At 35.2% G+C, this 14463-nt stretch overlaps 1 protein-coding gene across 7 annotated transcripts in view; it reads left to right on the forward strand.

The window, feature by feature from the left end:
• Positions 1–14463, forward strand: part of USP34 (ubiquitin specific peptidase 34) — a 283157-nt gene that overhangs the window by 171635 nt on the left and 97059 nt on the right. For all 7 annotated transcript variants that reach the window (XR_010149508.1, XR_010149509.1, XM_016948585.4 and 4 more), the window contains 6 exons: positions 2204–2329; positions 3831–3953; positions 4089–4172; positions 5580–5666; positions 10257–10457; positions 14175–14257. Coding sequence is in view for 5 of the 7 variants with exons in the window: in XM_016948585.4 (XP_016804074.1) it covers positions 2204–2329; positions 3831–3953; positions 4089–4172; positions 5580–5666; positions 10257–10457; positions 14175–14257 (704 nt within the window). In the remaining 2 variants the exon portion in view is untranslated. The remainder of the gene's footprint in view (positions 1–2203; positions 2330–3830; positions 3954–4088; positions 4173–5579; positions 5667–10256; positions 10458–14174; positions 14258–14463) is intronic.

Genomic DNA, 14463 nt, shown 5'->3' on the forward strand with positions numbered 1-14463 from the left:
TCACGTGATGGTACATTCTTAAATTCCCAAGAAATATCCATTGTTTTTTCAAGCAGAATAATCATTAATAGGTGCCCATGAAACCTCTGTTTTCTCACCTAGTGCTGGTATTCTGTTCCATGTATTAGGGGAATAATGTGAGGAGGGGGACAAAAATTTGCAGAAGGTTTTTTCAAAAGAGGAGTTGTTCAAATTGGGTCCAGCTACTGTTAAGAGTGAAGAGAAAAGCATTACAGGTTTTCTTCAGTAAGAAAGCAAATGACATGTTTGAGGACCTGGGAATACTAGCATAGTGTAATTTAAATACTAGGACAGAAAGGTAGACTGTAACTTGTATCGCAAAAGGACCTAAATGATTTTTTTTTAATCCATCATTATGGCTGGTTTTAAGCAGCAAAATGAGCTCTTTTCTGGGCTTTTAGAAACAAAATTTAGATGTTTGTGTGGAGGATGTAGTAGAGAAAACCAGGACCAGTGATAAGAGATCCTGGGCTGTTATGTTAATAGGCTGTTATGTTAGTCTGAGTAGTGAGACTTAAACCAAAGGGAAAGCATTTCATTGTTTCAGCAGATTTTTTTTTTTTTTTTTTTTTTTTTTGAGACAGAGTCTCACTCTGTCCTCCAGGCTGGAGTGCAGTGACAAGTTATCGGCTCACTGCAACCTCCGCCTCCCAGGTTCAAGTCATTCTCCTGCCTCAGCCTCCTGAGTAGCTGGGACTACAGGCGCACGCCACCACGCCCAGCTAGTTTTTTTTTTTTTTTTTTTGTATTTTTGTAGAGACAGGGTTTCACTCTGTTAGCCAGCATGGTCTTGATCTCCTGACCTTGTGATCCGCCCACCTCTGCCTCCCAAAGTGCTAGGATTACAGGTGGGAGCCACTGCACCCAGCTGCAGATATTTTATTGAATCTTATTTTTGGCAGGTTGATAACAGGATTTTTTGCTGAATAAGATAGGTTTGGCCCTGATGAGAGTTACACAAAAAAGTAAAAACAAAGTATCTTTACTGTGTATGTCTCATGAGACTTTCAGTCATTGCAGAACATACTTATGCACACTTTGAAGATATTTTTCCTTCTAATCCTTTTTTGCATAGAATTCAATATTTCTCTTTTTAATGGTTATTTACGACGGAATGATGAGTTGTTTTATTGAAGAACTGAGTGCCATTTCCTCAAGTATAGCGCAAGTGTTACTCGAGGGTTGCTTCTCTTTGTTCATCAAGCTTGTGAAAGACCAAATTTACCTTGAAACTTTCTAAGATTTCCTTGACATTGGAGAATTGCTTGAACCCGAGAGGTGGAGGTTGCAGTGAGCTGAGATCGTGCCATTGCACTCCAGCCTGGGCAACAAGAGCGAAACTCCGTCTCAAAAAAAAAATAAAGATTTTCTTGCCACCAAAGTGCACCATGTTTCTGCCATTATACCAAAAGAACTAAGTTTCTTTTTATAGGCTTATAGAATATCCCTAGACCATGTTATACCAAAGAATCACTGTGATAGTAGCAGTAGTAATAAATTTATACTCCGTGGAAAATACCAAAACTGTCAATTTTAGTTTTTACTCTTTTTACCTCTCAGGGTGGTACTTTAAATTTTTGTTTAATTGCCTATTTCCTAAGTGGTTTTTGAAACGTTGTTTAGCTTACTCTTGCCTTAGCAAGTTTTGGAACTCAGATTTAACAAATGATAATGGAAAAAAATAGGTCTCTAAAATTGTTTGCTTTCTTCTTAACGTCTGTTCATCTGAGACTGGAAAATGAGGTTTAGATTAGCAACATAAGAGAAACAGGCTCTTTTCCTAAATGGAAGTTCAAGGATTTAATTCACCCAGTCTTTATTGTGCTTAGAATAGTGACCTGCAAAATGGAAATAGATGATTGTCATATTGAAATTTGTTAGAATTTTCTGGCCTTTAAACAGATGTTTTCACTTTTATTTGAAAAGTTTCCTGAGGAACATGATCAGTCTTAGAGGAAAGCTTTTCTAGAAAAATGTTCAGTAAGAAGTTGAAAAAACACTGCTTGGCTATTAATTTTCTCAAATGTTATGTATCATATAACAAATGTTTCATTTCTCACTTTTCAAAAAGTGAGGCTAAAAACTATTAGCAAATTTGATCATTACTTTATGCAAAAATTTGAACTTAAAATTTTTTCTTTTCTGATCTGTTTTGATAAAGTAGTTGTTCTTATTTGTGTAGAGCTTACGATGTGAAGAACTTCATCTTCATGCAGAAAATCTGTCTAGGCGGGTCTGGGAGCTACTGATGCTTCTTCCTACATGTCCTAATATGTTGATGGCATTCCAGAATATCTCAGATGAGCAGGTGAGCCCACAAAATCTCTTTACTCTCCTAGAGGCTGTTACCAGTTTACATTCCTATTGACAGTGTAGAAGATTGCCTGTTGATGTACCCTCAGTAAATCTGAATATAGTTTTTACCCATATAGTTGGTAAAAAGTGCCACTGCATTTTAATGTTCATTTGTTTATTTAGTGAGGGTGAATAATGGGTGAATAATGTATCAGAGGCTAAATGTAAGATGAAGATGTTTTCTAAAATTATTGACATTTTATATTAGTGTTTTTTCATATTACAGTATGCTTTTAATATTGTTTTTTGTTCTTAGTAACAAAAAGTAATGTTTAGAGAAAATACACAGAGGTGAAATGATGTGCATCAGTGTTTGTTTTGTATGCTTATACACATTAACTGACGGAATTGGAGAAAATGAGGCAAATAAATTTAATATCTGTGTGATAATTTTTTTTCCATATGGACACCACCTCACATGTGTGTTGGGTATCTTTGTAAAGTCTTTAACATTAAAGACTGTTTTAATTTATTTATTTATTTTTGAGATAAGGTATAACTCTGTTACCCAGGCTGGAGTACAGTGGTGTGGTCTCAGCTCACTGCAACCACAACCACGAGGGCTCAAGTGATCCTTCCTCCCCCAACCTTCCCCAGTAGCTGAGACCATAGGCGTGTGCACCATGCCTGGCTCATTTTTGTATTTTTAGTAGAGACAGGGTTTCACCGTTTTGGCCAAGTTGATCTATAACTCCTGACTTCAAATGATCTGCCCATCTCAGCCTCCCAAAATGGTGGGATTATAGGCATGAGCCACTGCTCCTGGCTTAAAGATTGTTTTTAAAATTTGTATCATAAGTAGTTTATTTGAGGACATCTCCGAAAGAACTCTACAGGATGAATGAAAAAATAAATGTCCTAATGTTATACTAATTCTAGGATTTGGAACATTATCATGTGATTTTGGGAGAGCCAATATCTCACAAGACTTGGAAGTGAAGAAGATGGGCTCTTCAAAATGCCAAATGATGACTTACAGTAGCACTAGTAATAGCATTTCAAAGATGCACATTAAGTGTGAATTACATTATTTCATGAATTGACAGTAGAAAACAGCAGTGTTCCTGAGTTCATATATTTGTATGACTTTTAAATATATAGTTGTAACTATTAAGTACAGACATTTAATTCATCACCATCTTTAGAAGTTTACCCACTCAACTAGATCACAATGTTGTTTCTTCTTTTAATTGGGAAGATTAACAGTTAATTATTTTCCCATGCTGCTGTTTGTATATGAATTTTATTGGGTTTATTTTCAGAAAATTTAATGAATAATTGATGTTTTAAGCATACCATTTGTGCCAATTATATAACTAGTCTTCATATGTTTTAATATGTTTCAAAGTATATATAATATTTTGAGTTTTTATGTAGTGTCAGTTTGTTTAAAGTTTTTCTTTTTTGTGTTCCCTGAGTAAGTTGGCTTGAGAAACATGTTTTTCTAATTTAAGAGTAATGATGGATTTAATTGGAAAGAACTTCTCAAAATTAAGAGCGCCCACAAGCTATTGTATGCTCTGGAAATTATTGAAGCACTGGGAAAACCTAATAGAAGAATAAGGAGGGAGTCTACGGTAATTGCATTTCCACTATTATCATTAAATGTTTGTATTCTCTCTGGAGCAAAATTCTATAATGTATTGTCTTTTCCATTCTAGAATAATTCTTTCTTCCGCCATTCTGCCTTACTTTTTTTGCCTTTCTCATAGGGAAGTTACAGTGATCTTTATCCAGATTCAGATGATTCAAGTGAGGATCAAGTGGAAAATAGTAAAAATTCCTGGAGTTGCAAGGTTTGATCATATGTGTTTTTCAATGTATTGATAAAAATAATTTATCTCCAGTTTTTCCAAAGTGGGTACCATAATTCTTCATTGATTTTAAACTAATATACTATTAAAATAAAGCATAGTTTAAAAATCATGTATTACTTTAAGTTGCAATAATGTAAACTGAGATTATTTAATGCCTTGGTGCTCCTGTTTTTAGCTCTGATTTTCCCTCTATTGAAATACTGTGAGAGTCCTGGCATGGTGGCTCACGCCTGTGATCCAGCCCTTTGGGAGGCTGAGATGGATGGATCACTTGAGGTCAGGAGTTTGAGACCAGCCTGGCCAACATGGTAAAACCCGTGTCTCTACTAAAAATGCAAAAATGAGCTGGGTGTGGTAGCATGCCGCCCATAATCCCAGCTACCCAGGTGGCTGAGGCAGGAGAATCACTTGAACCCAGGAGGTGGAGGTTGCAGTGAGCTGAGATCGCACCACAGCACTCCAGCCTGGGCAGCAAAAAAAGATACTGTGAGGACATCCCAGTGTCTAGGACTAAATGGCTAATGGAATAGAAAGATGTTTATAGGCTTTTTCATGTGTGTGTGTGTGTGTGTGTATAAATTTTTTTTTTTTTGAAATGGAGTCTCGCTCTGTCACCCAGGCTGGATTGCAGCAGCGCGATCTCTGCTTGCTGCAAGCTCCACCTCCCAGGTTCACGCGATTCTCCTGCCTCAGCCTCTGGAGTAGCTGGTACTACAGGCGCCCGCCACCACACCCGGCTAATTTTTTTGTATTTTTAATAGAGACGGGGTTTCACCATGTTAGCCAGGATGGTCTCGATCTGCTGACCTCGTGATCCGCCCGCCTTGGCCTCCCAAAGTGCTGGGATTACAGGCGTGAGCCACCACGCCTGGCCTCCAGTGTATATTTTTTTAAATTCTTGTTTGTTTTATTTTGTTTTGTTTAGGACAGGGTCTCACCTTGTCACCCAGGCTGGATTGCAGTGGCATGATCATGGCTGACTGCAGCCTTGACCTCCTGGGTTCGAGTGATCCTCCTGCCTCAGCCTCCCTAGTAGCTGAAACTATAGGCACAAGCCACCATACCCGGCCAATTTTTTTATTTTTTGTAGAGATGAGGTCTTCCTATGTTGTCTAGGCTGGTCTCAAAGTCCTAACCTCAAGCCATCGTCTGGCTTTGGCCTCCCAAAGTTCCAGGATTACAGGCATGAACCATTGCACCCACCCTTAAATTCTTGAAAGTAGCCTTTATCTTATTATTTTGTCTAGAAATTATTTTGGTAATTTAAATGAATAGTAGTTAAATAAAAGATACGTAATATTTTACATATCCAGTTACTGAATCAACAAGCATTATTGCATTATATATCTGCTTTTCTCTTACTATTACTTTCACAATTGCCTACAGTTTGTTGCTGCTGGAGGGCTTCAACAGTTATTAGAAATTTTTAATTCTGGAATTCTAGAGCCTAAAGAGCAGGAATCATGGACTGTGGTAAGTGCATATTTATGGTTTCAACTAGTTACAGTAGTTATCCCATTTGAAACACTTCCATTTCATCAGCAAGTATAGCTTTTGCCATATAGTTCCTTATAATAAAGTATGGAATATAGCAGAAATGAATTTAAAAATACAGAGTTTGATAAACTAATTAGGAATAAGTGTTTTTCATGTTATCAGTATTAAAAAATTCTTCTGATAAAATGAATTACTCTAAACTCTGGCCAGTTCATAAACGTGTTTCCTTTAGGTTGATAAATTATATATTAATATTTATATAAAGTTTGGTTGCTTTTTAAAAATTTGGTTTACATCTTAGTTTTTTTAAAAAACTTTTTTTGTTTTATTTTGTTTTGATCATTTCTTCCTTTATAGTAGTAATAATTAAAAACGTGTTTCCAGACCATGTTGACCGGCTTACATTGAGATGGATACAGAAATTGAGAGTAAGCCTCTAGAAATTTTTATAGCAATTAGACATTGTTGCTGTATTTTATAATACTTTACAAAAGTATTGGTCCTCAACAAAATGGAATTTTTTTTCCTGTGAACTTGCATAAAAAAATGGAAATTTAAAAAAATGTTAACTTTACCACCATGATTTGAAGAAGCACTATATGAAAATAAAATTGCTTATAGAATATTTAAATCTTAATAATGATATACAAAACTGCACAGGCCAGTTTCAAGCTCATTGTAAAGGACATTCCATTTTCTTCCATCAAAGCAGTTTAGCATTATCAAACATTGAATTCAAGTATTTTCTTAGTTCCTGTGGTTTTTTGTTTTGTTTTGTTTTGTTTTGCTTTTTTTGAATTGCCTTCGAACCTAGGAGTTCAGGTATAATGATTTGACATCAAGTAATCTTATGTCTAAATTTGTTAGCTCATCAGCTATCGTCAGCGTTAGTGTATTTTACGTGTGGGCCAAGACAGTTGTTGTTCTTCCAGTGTGGCCAGGGAAGCCAAAAGATTGGACACCCCCGTACTAAAGGTTTTCTCTGTTTGTTTTTCTTGAAATTATGAATACTTTCCTGAAGTATTACTAGTAACATTTTATTGCCAATATGTGGCTTATTGTAGCTTTATAATGCCAAGATGCAAAGCATGTCTAAGATAGAAATTGCTTTCAGGTCAACTGGTATTTCCTGTTTATAATGCATCTCTCTTAATATTATGAAATACTTCTAAGTTCAGGTTTGTTCTTGTTTCTTATTTTTTTTTCCTTTTCAAATGAGTTTAGTTGAAGTATACCTTTAAAACTTTTTTTGAAATACAGTTAACATGCAGTCAATGTACTCCTCCAAAATGTACTGTTTTTACTATATTCACAAAGTTGTGGGACTATGACCAGCATCTAATTCCAGAACAGTTGTATCCCTTCAAAAGAAACCTCCCCCTAAACGCTTTAGCCCTAGGCAACCATCATTATAGTCTGCTTTCTGTTTCTGTGGATTTGCCCATTCTGGACATTTCCTATAAATGGAACCATACAATATATGGTCCATTGTGACTGGTTTCTTTCACTTAGCCTGTTTTCAAGATTCATCCTTGGAAGTAGCAAGTATCAATAATTCATTTTTTTAATAATTATATTACATGTTTATCCATTCACCAATTGAGAAGCATTTGGGTTATTTCTACACTGTGACTATTGTGAGCATTTGTTTATGAGTTTATGCGTAGATAATACATTTTCACTTCTTTTTGGCATATGCTTAGGAGTGGTATACCTTGCCAATACTTAAGTGGTATTTTATTGTGATTTCTAGCATTTACATTTTCCCAGTGCTAAGAATCTTGAGCAGCTTTTCATGTGTCTGTTGACCATTCATAAGCATGTATGCATGTATGTGTGTGTGTACACATATATATGCACACACAAACACATTCATTCATACATCTTTGGTGAAATGTTTGTTCAGTCACAGCTGAATCCACGGAGTGGAAGATTGATCAGTTGGTGAACATCTGCATCGTTTCCAATTTGGGGCTATTATCAATAACGTTGTTATAAACAGTTGTGCCTTGGGTATAGAGTGCAGTTTCTGGGTCCTGTGGTAACTTCTAACTTTTTGAGGAATTTCCAAACAGTTTACCAAAGCTGCAACATTTTACATTTCTACCAGCAATGTGTGAGGGTTCCAGTTTCTCCACATCCTTTCCAAGACTTGTGAGTGTCTCTTTTATTTTAGCTATCCTAGTGTGTAAAGTGGTACCTAGTTGTGGTTTTGATTTGCATTTCCTTGGTGACTAATGAGGTTGAACATCTTTCCATGTGCTTATTGGCCACTTGTTTATCTTTGGAGTAATGTCAATTCACATCCATTGCCCACTTTTAATTGGGTTGTCTTTTTGTTGATTTGTTAGAATTCCTTATGTATTTCAGATACTGATTCCTTACAGTTCATGTGATTTACAAATATTTTCTCCCGTTCTATGGGTTGCCTTTTTCCCTTTCTTGAGAGCACCCTGTGATTTACAAAAATTTGTAATTTTGATGAAGTCTAGTGTCTCTGTTTTCCTTTGTGCTTGTCCTTTTGATGTTGTATCTACAAAACCGTTACCTAATCCCCTTACACAGAGATTGATGACTATGTTTTCTGTTAAGAGGTTTCTGGTTTTAGCTCTCAATTTTTTAGGTCTTTGGTCCATTTTAAGTTAATTTTTGCATATGATGTGAGGTTGCAGTATACTTTTCATATAATAAATAATGCACTCATTTTGAAGAGTGAGTTTTGAAAAATGTTTATGTAACGCTCTAACATCCAAACAAAGAATATTTCCATTACTTAAGAAGTTCCGTCCTGCAGTTTTGCTATTAATTTTTCTTCCTCCACTTTCTGTTACAATAGATGAGATTTTCATTTTATAAAATTTCATGTAATTGGATCAGTGCAATATGTACCATTTTGTATCTGGCTTCTTTTATTCAGAATGCTTTTTGAGGTTGTTAAATGTTTTTCATCGCTGAGTAATATATCTGTTGTATAGGTATACCACAATTCATTTATCTACTCACCTATTGACATTTGAGTGGCTTACAGTTTTGGGTTGTTAAAATAAAGTTTCTGTAAACATTCACATACAGGTCATTTGGTATATGTATGTTTTTATCTCTTGGATTAATACCAAGTGATGAAATTGCTAAATAATATGGTAAGTGTAAGATTAACCTTATAAGAAGATGCCAAACTGTTTTCCAGAACAGTTATACTATGCAACATACGAGAATTTCATTTACTCCACATCCTTGCCAGAAGTTGATATGGCCAGGGTTTTAAAATTTGAGCTATTCTAATGGGTATAGTAGTGTTAGCTCACGGTGGCTTCACTTGTCCTTCCTTCATTGCTAATGATGTTTAGCATTATGTTGTGTGTTTGTTGATTGTGTGTTTATCTTCTTTTGTGAAATGTCTTAGTATATAGTTGTGAGATGGTCTTTTCCCTTAAACATTATGGAGAAGTCTTTCTCTGATGTGTGTATGGGGACAAGCCCCCCAACATGCTGTGGCTTACTTTTTCATTATACTGACAGCATCTTTTAGGGGAGAGGTTTTAATTTTAATGAAATTTGTATCCAGTCTACAAATACTTGTTCCAAGGTCACAAAGACTTTTTCTCCTCTGCTTTCTGTAAGTTTTATAGTCTTTTCTTTTATGTTTAGATCTGTAACAATACATTTTGAGTTTTGTGTATGCAATATTGAATTTTTTTCCTTCTTCATACGGCTATTTGGTTTTTATAGCACCAATTTGTTGAAAAGACTTTTTCTCTCTGAATTATCTTGCTGTCTTTCTTTCAGTTCAGTAATATAGTATAGGTATTATTGCAGGAAGAAAGTACCGTTTCTTTCTGGTATGTTTGTGTAGGAATATATTTGGCAGTGGAATCAGGAGAGCAGGAGGTTAAGAACTTTTGAAGAAAAAGCTGTGAAACTCTCATCTTGTACATAAGTGATATTCTAATTAAAGAAAGTGAACTGTTACTAAAATTGAGCTTCCAGTCAGCTGTAAATTTTATTTTTTATACATACTAAACAATATTTAAAACAACTTTTTAAATAAAATAAATTTATTTTTAATGTGGTTATGGAAAGTGCAAGAGTTTCAGTTGAATTATTTTCTAGAATTACTAGCAATTGCTTTGGTCCGTAAGTATTAAGAGTTTGTGCCACTCGTTGGGAGACACAGCATATAATACTTTGTTTCTCAGTTAATTTTATTGATAAGTAATATCCTTGTCATCTTAATTTTTTTAAAAATTATAAATTAAGAGCAGTATGTTTTTTCAATAATCTCATAGCTATTACATATATTTTTATATTGCCTTCATTAAAGAAATGAAAATGTCATTTCCATTTCATTAAATACATCTTGTATACCCTCTTTATTTCTAGATACTTTTTCTTCATTTTTATAAGATTGAATTGATACCATAATATTTGAGCAGCAGAATTTTTATAGTACATGATTAAGTACTAGCTATAATTATTTTTATTTTCTGGTCTTTTAATTTCAAAATTGTATTGTGGCCATTCTAAATTAATGAAAATAGGGAATTGACCATTTCTTCTCATTTACAGTGGCAGCTAGACTGTCTTGCTTGCTTGCTGAAGTTAATATGCCAGTTTGCAGTAGATCCATCCGATTTGGATTTAGCTTATCATGATGTCTTTGCCTGGTCTGGTATAGCGGAAAGCCATAGGAAAAGAACCTGGCCTGGCAAATCAAGGAAGGCTGCTGGTGATCATGCTAAGGGTCTTCATATACCACGATTAACAGAGGTAAAGTGCAGAAATTAATGTTTAATGATGAATTCCATTTATTTTTACAAACTGAAGAAATATGCTAATGCTTAAGAAATGTATTCTAGATTACTGTGACTTAACCTGACAGCTGAACTGACGGCATTGTTTTAAAGCAGTAGTGATTATGAAGCAGTATTGCTTTTCATTTCATCATCCAGAATGCAGAAATGAATCGTGCCATTTTAATATCTGTGAGACTGAATTTATTATTTGAACTCAGTAATTTATATACTTTGGGGATGCATTTATGAAAACAGAAGCCATAGTTGGTATTTCAACATAGGAAATTTAAAATAGAGAATCAGTTTTACACATATGTGTTACAAGGCTTTAAAAACAAAAGGGAGTGGTGAGGTAACCCAGATAAGGAGCCATTTACCACCCCTAGATCTTGTGGAACATTAGGGAAGTGGTTGGGTTATCAGGAACTTAGAAGCTTGCAGGAGGGATCCTGTTAAACCGGGGTTTAGGCCTCTGAGAAAGCAGTTACGCTCTTATGCTCATCTGCTATAAGATTCTCAGAGGGGACCTGATAAAGCTGGTGCTAGGAGTGCCTAAAAAAGCTGAAGGCTGAAACAAACTCTGTCTTCTGGGTAAATACTTTTAGATAAATGCTGACAGAAAAAAGAAAGGAGGAGTCTCTCAAGTATCCTAGACTGGCAGAACCTAATAGGAAGCCACCTGGCAAAGGAGGAATTTGGTTTTTGATATATTTGCCCTAGCATAATAGAACAAGTATATAAAAGGGTGGATTTGGAGATGAAAGAAAATATAGTTGGCCCTTGAAAAATAGAGGAGTTAAGGATGCTGACCCTCCATACAGTCAAAAATCTGTATATAACTTTTGACTCCCCTAGAACTTAACTACTGATAGCCTGCTATTAACCAGAAGCCTTACCAATAACAAACAGTTGGTGAATGCATATTTTGTATGTTAATACTATTATATACTGTATTCTTAAAGTAAGCTAGAGAAAAGAAAGTGTTAAGAAAATCATAAGAGAAAATATATTTACTGTTCTTCAAGTGGAAATGGGTCATCATAAAGGTCTTCATCCTCATGGTCTTCACATTGATCAGGAAGTAGAAGAGGAGGAGGAAGGTGAGGGGTTGGCCTTGCTGCCTTAGGAGTGCCAGAGTTGGGAGAAAACCCAGATACAAGTGGATCTGTGCAGTTCAGACCTGTGTTGTTCAAGGGTCTACTGTATTAACCAGGACATCCAGCAATAAAAATAGAATCTTTTTGATTGTGGATTCTGTAATCAAATATTTGCCTTTCCAACATCTCCGTCAGTGAGTCGGGAGGTAGGGAGTGATCAAGGTGAGATTTTAGGGAGATCTCATTTTGTAACCTTTTGAGAATCTCACCTCGTGTCTACCCAAGAAACATCAAAGTAATGAATTGTTACTGATAGATTGTGACGGACATAAGGTTAGAAAGTACTGGTATAAATGGAAACCTGAAGCAGATTTCCTTTCTGGAATTTTGGGGGTTAAATGTCAAAAATGATCTCTTTCAGTATTCCAAATCATTTACATCTAATAAAATGAAATATATGCAGAGTACAATATAATCTGAATGTATTCTGCAATGTACTGTGTTGTGAACTACCACTTTAGTAACCTTACATTACTGTAATGTTTTGGTCATGTTTTTTTCAGAATAAACTTTCCAGGTTATAATAGTGCTCTAATTGTGATCCTTTCCATCACTCACTAAATAATTTCAATGTTTATTGACCTTTATTGGCAATTTCCTTTTGAGATTTTAATAATATAAATATACATAAGTGTATGTGTAAAATACGCACATTTATGGAGGTTTATAGGTTATTGGTTTGTGTTTAAAAATAATATGCAACTACAAGCTTATTGAAAATTCATAATACACAAACGAACTTTTTCCCTAGTCATAGGTGACTACTCTTAATATCTTTTCGTGTTATCTTTTCAGAGATTTTTTTCTATGCACATGCCAGTGGTTTGGGGTTTTTTTTTGAGACGGAGCCTAGCTCTGTTGCCCAAGCTGAAGTGCACTGGCGCCATCTCGGCTCACTGCAACCTCTGCCTCCCGTGTTCAAGCGATTTTACTACCTCAGCCTCCAGGTAGCTGGGATTACAGGCACACGCCACCATGTCTGGCTAATTTTTGTATTTTTCATAGAGACGGGGTTTTGCCTTCTTGGACAGGCTGATCTCAAACTCCTGACCTCAAGTGATCCTCCTGCCTTGGCCTCCCAAAGTGCTGGGATTATAGGTGTGAGCCACCGCGCTGGGCCAATGTTTTTTTTTTTTTTTTTTTTTTTAGAAAAGGTGTATATTATATAGTTTTTGCATGAGTTTATTTCCCAAAATAATTCCAGCTTAGTATGTATATCTCAGATCTATGGAAATAAAAATTTTTGTTGCGTTAATACCGAAGACAGAGTCATGTAATGTTGATATACTGTAGGTAGTAAGGAAGAACACTAAGTTATTTAAGAGTTTACCATCATTTTTCCGTGTGATCTTTTTAATAGCATTTTAAAAAGTTACTTGCAAAATTTAGCCTAAACATCAATTTTTCTGGAAGTTTTCTCACTTCTGCCAGGGACAGGTTTAGTTGCTGCTCCCTTCTTTTGCTTATTTGCACATTGTATATACTTGTGTTAACCATGTTTTCTGTGGCTGCCTGCCCCAGTGCAGAAACAGTGCCTTATGAAGTATGTGCACAGAATGCCTTCCAACCTGCAGAATAAATTTAATAATTCATTGTTAGTGAATTATTTTCTCCCCTTATATGAGGAAGAACTAGAACTGAGGAATTCCAAATATATTAGGATCATGTAGCCTGAAGCTGAATGTCGAACCTCAGGATTTTGAATCTAGAATCCATGCTCTCTACCCGTGGTATATTATATTGCTTTTTTATTCTTATTTCAGGATGGTTGAGGAATCTATTACTACTTGATGTTTTTTTTAAATATATTTTCTTCAAAAGTAAAAACATGTTTAATTATTCACCAACCCCTTCCCAAGAAACCACTGACATGTATATATTTCTTTCCCCCAATTCAGTGGTATGCAGAGAATCTATGAATCGAATGTAAAGACTATTTTTGCCCCTATTTCTAAATTCTTAGTAATTTCTTTTCTTTTTCTTTTCTTTTCTTACTTTTTTTTTTGAGACAGATTCTCATTTTGTTGTTCAGGCTGGAGTGCAGCGGCACAATCTCAGCTCACTGCAGCCACTGCCTCCCAGACTCAGGTGTTCCTCCCTTCTCAGCCTCCAAAGTAGATGGGACTATAGACATGCACCACACACCCAGCTAATTTTTGTATTTTTAGTGGAAACAGAGTTTTACCACATTGGCCAGCTAGTGTCGGATTTCTGGGCTCAAGCAATCCACCCACCTGAGCCTCCCTAATTGCTGGGATTACAGCAATTACAGTGAGCCACCATACCCAGCCTACAGTTGCTGCTCTTAAGTGTGATTATAAAATTCTGGTTTTCTGATTCTTGGCATTTTTACAGTATTTTCAAAGAATTCTTACGACATTCTTTATTGTGTTATAGATAAATATCAAAATAATTTGGAATTTTGGGTTAAAATTTTGTAATACACATCTCTTTAGTAACTAAATCTTGAGTGCTTTTTGAGGGTTTTCCTTTTGCTGTATTTAAATATCTTTTAAAATGTTTTTGTTTTAAAGGTATTTCTTGTTCTTGTCCAAGGAACCAGTTTGATTCAGCGACTTATGTCTGTTGCTTATACGTATGATAATCTGGCTCCTAGGTATGCATTTTAAGATATATTTTATGTGTGTATGTATAGCAGGAATATAATGTTTTAAAACTTTATTTTGAAAAATTTTAAACTTAATAGAAAAATTTGGGGGATATTATGATGAAATCTCTCATACCTTCCATCCAAATTTACGTATTATTAACCTGTTGCTAAAATGTGTCTTGTATTTATGAGTCACGTATTTTCTGTGTGTT

The sequence above is a fragment of the Pan troglodytes genome, chromosome 12 (genome assembly GCF_028858775.2).
Source record: "Pan troglodytes isolate AG18354 chromosome 12, NHGRI_mPanTro3-v2.0_pri, whole genome shotgun sequence".
NCBI lineage: Eukaryota > Metazoa > Chordata > Mammalia > Primates > Hominidae > Pan > Pan troglodytes.